Consider the following 5,053-nt stretch of genomic DNA (forward strand, 5'->3'; position numbering starts at 1 on the left):
AAATTGATGTTAGACTTCGAGTTGAAAGTTTTAATATTTTCACTCTTCTATTAGAGTTTCGCCATTTTTCTCAAAAGAAGGCAAGTACATTTTCTTTTGAATATGATAATTGCATATCGCCCACTGGGATACCATACGGAATGAGATTAATAGTTTCATACTTGGCCGATTTTTAGGGTTTTGTGTTGCACGGATGTTATTGTCCTCGCTCGAGGTTCGATTTAGTATATAGTTTGACAGCATGATTGGAGTTTCTTAGAGCTTATGCTATGTAAAAGTAAGTTGTTCGCTCTTTTTCTTTTATATTATTATTAAATAAAGGAAATAGTAAACATGACTTTCTACGCAATCACGTAGAACCAGTAACTTTTCGGCACATATGCCAATCGCATAAACTATTTTTCTCAATCTTGTGAATCCCAGGGAATCAAGGGAGATGGTGGAAATTTTAGGAAAGGGTAAAAAGTTTTGCTAGATGTTAACAATTAATTCCAGGATTTCAAAGGATTTGAAAATACAAAGGCGATCACACAACATGCAAATGAGACTATAAATACGAGCAAAGTCATCAACACAAGCAACGCCACCAGGTCAAATTTTAATCACCATAGCACTATGCGACTAGCTTGACCACATATTCTATCACACTACGACACGTTTATATTGAACCATTTCGACAGCGACACACAGCCATTGAAGTATCTAATTCACGATCATGCTATATCCCCATGCAGCACCCTAAAAAATAACTATGCTACTAACTCATCACTGCTGCCCCTCGCCTGCCTCATGTTTTGGAGCTTCCTTGATATCATCCCCAGCATCCTCCTGGAATCAGAATATTTAACAACAAAAACCATTAGATATCTGTAAGTCAATAGTTAAAGTATGCGAATAATATTCCAGATTTTAGCAATCAAGCACAAGCTGATCAATTTTTCTGGACATACACATGTTAAGCAAATCTTTTGTTAGTGCGGGTGGGACTCCGTGTGCCTGTGTATGTTCGTGAGAAAGAGACACACACACACACACACACACACACACACACACACATATATATATATATAGAGAGAGACCGCATTATCTGAAGTCCAAAGTGTAAGATTGTCTCGGAGAAGTTGCATGATCAATGTACTGTCCTTGTAAGATTCCTCGCCCAGTGTATCCAACTCTGAGATAGCTTCATCAAAGGCCTGCACAATTAACATCATTGTTTATAAATATCTCCACACATAATAAGGTGTTAAAGAAGACGAGGTACACTTAAAACCACGTGGTAAGAATGTCTCAAAAGACCTATTATCCTACAAAATCCATACAAACTTGGTGAAAATCGAACCAATAGAAAAGAAATCCATATCACCAACGCCAACAAGTTGTAAATTAAGATTTTGTTGTGCTGGTACAAGCACATTAGGTCTTGTTTTATTAGGAGATCTTTTAGTTTGATAAGAGATTTATATGTCAGTACAAAAGTAGAGAACCACCAGTCTGAAAAGGTAGATAAAAATCTCATCCTACCACTATAATTGTAAGAAGATGGATGCTGCTTCCTAGTCTTCTAGATTATCATGAAACTTAATTGTGACTTGACTTTGAGTACAAGAGCAATATGATTTGTTACTAGGGTCCTACAAGTCAAGCTGCCAACCAAATGGTCATGTTCATGCCTAAGCAAAAAGCTATTCAGGCTGCATTAGATATTGGTTTAGAATTCCAATGTAACACCTACCTCTACGCTAATTAAATGAAAGCACTCTCTTTTTACAGACTAGTCCATGCTATTCTTTTTCTCATCAATCATCGAGTACTAGAAATTCATTGTCACCTCCATATAGGGAGACAAAGAAAGCTAATTCTAATGGAAGCCCGACAATATAAGACATAATCTAGAGAGACGCCAGATGAAGAATCATCCTGAGTTCAGAAGTTCTAAAAAAAGATGACTACAACTAACAACACCTTACTAGAATTGCTGCTAGGTCATATACAAGGACAAAATCCAGATAAGCTTCAGTTTAAAATTTTTGCGTATTAAACTACCACAACCCAGGCCAAGACCCTGAAGTGAACAGGAAAATGCAGGAAAGAATGCAAAGGAAATAAGCCCTTCTTCCAGTTCGAACGAAGAGAACTATTATAAATTTAGGCAAGACAGAGCACTTTACTCGAACCTTTGGCCACAAAAAGGCATCTATGGCTGATAACTATTTCAGTAAACTAACCAGAGTATATGGCAGGCATAAATCAAATCATTCCAACACATCATAGATGATTCCTATCATTCAAACATCACATACCAAGCTTCGTAGTCATTACGAGGCCCCTAATGATAAAGTTAATTCCTATTCGAAAGGTACATGCAAACTTCATTAGTATGGTAAAAATATCTAGCTTTTCATGGACACGCATGATAAATCAACTATAAGAACTAAGAAAAAAATCCATGTAAGCTTATGAGAGAGAGAGAGAGAGAGACTAATTCATGTCAAAGAATCAATAAAAGCAAAGACATTACCTGTTTCGCAAGGTTACAAGCACGATCAGGCGAATTAAGAATTTCATAATAGAACACAGAAAAGTTAAGGGCAAGTCCCAGCCTGATTGGGTGAGTAGGAGCCAGCTCAGTCAAAGCAATATCCTACAATAGCCGACACTCAAATATCAAATTCTGTTAAATTACAAGAAAAGAAACTGACAGTGGTCACAATAGATCACCTACCTGAGCAGACTTGTATGCCAATAAGGTGTTCTCGGCAGCTTCTTTCCTCTCTGAACCTGTTTTAAACTCAGCCAGGTACCTGTGGTAATCACCTTTCATCTTCAAGTAAAAAACTTTGGACTCAGCTGTGGAGGCTGATGGTATTAAATGGGACTCAAGGAGACCCAAAATCCCATCACAGATCTTGCTGAGTTCAGCCTCAATTTTGGCTCTGTATTCTTTAATACTTTTGACATGATCTTCATTTCCACGGCTCTCCTCTTTCTGCTCAATTGAAGAGATTATCCTCCACGAGGCCCTTCTTGCGCCAATCACATTTTTGTATGCCACAGAAAGAAGATTCCTTTCCTCAACAGTCAGCTCCTCGACATCACCTGTCTTTGCAACCTTCTCCATAAACTCAATCATTTCCTCATATCGCTCGGCCTGCTCAGCCAGCTTGGCCATGTACACATTTTCTTCACGCGATGACTCAGTCATATTTGTTGTTTGTGAAAAAACCTGATTCAACACAAATCCAGGTAAATGAACACCACATGCCGGATGTCAGAAAGCATGGCTTCACACACAGCTAAACTGTAACTTTTTATATCTACTTATTGCCATTCTCCATGAATAATTTCAAGTGAACAGCAAGAAAACCCTTGAAATATTGGCATTGAGGCTCAACACCCCATGAACTATTTTTGGGATAGTTAATTTCCTTTGACCTTTGCTCAAGTTTCCAAGATTTATAAGGTGCAACTATAAAGAAACTCATTTTCTCTGATTCAATTATAGACTTGAGGGAGAGACACCAGATGATCGCTAACCGGTTTGCTATATTCAGAAAATAGGCAGGTTTTTGCCTCTTAACTATAATTAAAGAGGTGGTCAAATTAATTAAATCTAAACCTTTGTAGACTAAAGTGGACAGGTGTTCTTCATTTAAAACTACACTGGAAGAAACAGGAGAGTAACAAATGTTGCAAGAGGTACCTCAGAGGGAGCTTGAAGTGTACTGTTGGATACCAAAAGAAACTTTGTCAAGAGAAGTAACTCCCAAATAACTAGTTAAGGGAGCATTTTGTGCAAAAGTTGCATTAACTGGAGCTCGTTGCTTTTTAAACAAATCACAGAGATCTTCATAAAAAAATAAAGATAAATCACAATGATTTAAGAATAAACAAACACTAAAAACAGATCTAATTTACATTTTTTCCCAAGTAAAGTTCATCTCCAAAACAATTTCAACTTTCACAAATTTTTCAACAACTCCTATTTCATATTTTTTTAAACTTAAACTCAAATACTCAATCATAGTACCCCATCTATGAGTCGTTTGTCTTTGTTGTTTTTTTCTTTTCTTTTATTGATATAGTACTTCAAATAAATGGTCAGTCATGAAATCGAGGAGTTCAAAATGGAACCGATTCTGTTCTCAAATTTCCTTGCTTAATATATGACATGTGTAATACCTCAAAAATCGGAGTAAAACATAGAGAGACTATAACAATAAGCACTAGTCGTGAAACGGCTCAAATAATTTCAGATTCAAAGCAATCAGGTGGTCAAAGTTTTCGGATCTGTACTTAAGAGACTAATATGAAGAACGGAAAATCTAAACAAAACAACAGATCTAGTTCTGGGAAAAAACCCTAATTATAACATCATCAATAGCATTATCGATTTGTGAAGGGAGCGAAAATAGACTCGATAAAGTACCTAGGGTTATGCAGCGGGTGGTTTCTGATTGTCGCTCCTATGCGCAGACGGAAGAAAACAGCAGACTTGAGTAAGCGAATGGAGTTAAATAATAGTAGGCGACGTAAGACCTAGTAAATTAAAGTTAAATATATGTTACTAGTATTTCTTTTTTAATTGATTACACTAAATTACACTTTATATACTTTCCCTTTTTTTTGTAACTTTTTTTTTACTTTTCATTTTACTCTTTCTATCACAGAGAGCTCGTCATACCGGACTTGCTTAGTGCAATTTATATCTCTTATGTGATTTGCGAGCTATTGCACTGTGAGCAGTTTACCCAATATATACCCAAAGGATAGCGGCTTCAGGTTTTCTTAGGAAATTTTCAAAAATATGTTCATATAATCTTGTAAACATCATTACATGTCTAAAATTACAAATTTTAAGGATAATTTTGATAAATATTCAAAGTTTTTATTTCTTTTTAAAATTATGACTCTAGACTAATAAACAAGCACTATCATAAGATGAAACACATGCTAGTAATGTAGTAGATAGTTATTATAGTAATTAATAAGAATAGTTTAAGTATTTTGTTTACTAATAAAAATATTTACACATACACATTTCAAAATTAAA

The 5,053-nt window shown here is 35.7% G+C and overlaps 1 protein-coding gene across 2 annotated transcripts; it reads right to left on the reverse strand.

Moving 5' to 3' along the window:
• Positions 477 to 4,534, reverse strand: LOC109233363 (14-3-3 protein 4). 2 transcript variants are annotated; one of them, XM_019399215.1, is made up of 6 exons: positions 4,430 to 4,518; positions 3,704 to 3,847; positions 2,726 to 3,226; positions 2,522 to 2,644; positions 1,080 to 1,196; positions 477 to 828 (listed from the first exon to the last, which is right to left on the reverse strand). In XM_019399215.1, the coding sequence occupies exons 3-6, from the start codon at positions 3,203 to 3,205 to the stop codon at positions 766 to 768; spliced, it is 783 nt and encodes a 260-aa protein (XP_019254760.1). In that variant the 5' UTR covers positions 3,206 to 3,226; positions 3,704 to 3,847; positions 4,430 to 4,518; the 3' UTR covers positions 477 to 765. The 2 variants fall into 2 exon arrangements, with proteins under 2 accessions (XP_019254760.1, XP_019254759.1); XM_019399214.1 differs by lacking the exon at positions 3,704 to 3,847 and having other exon boundaries at positions 4,430 to 4,534.

Source organism: Nicotiana attenuata, chromosome 10, assembly GCF_001879085.1.
Source record: "Nicotiana attenuata strain UT chromosome 10, NIATTr2, whole genome shotgun sequence".
NCBI lineage: Eukaryota > Viridiplantae > Streptophyta > Magnoliopsida > Solanales > Solanaceae > Nicotiana > Nicotiana attenuata.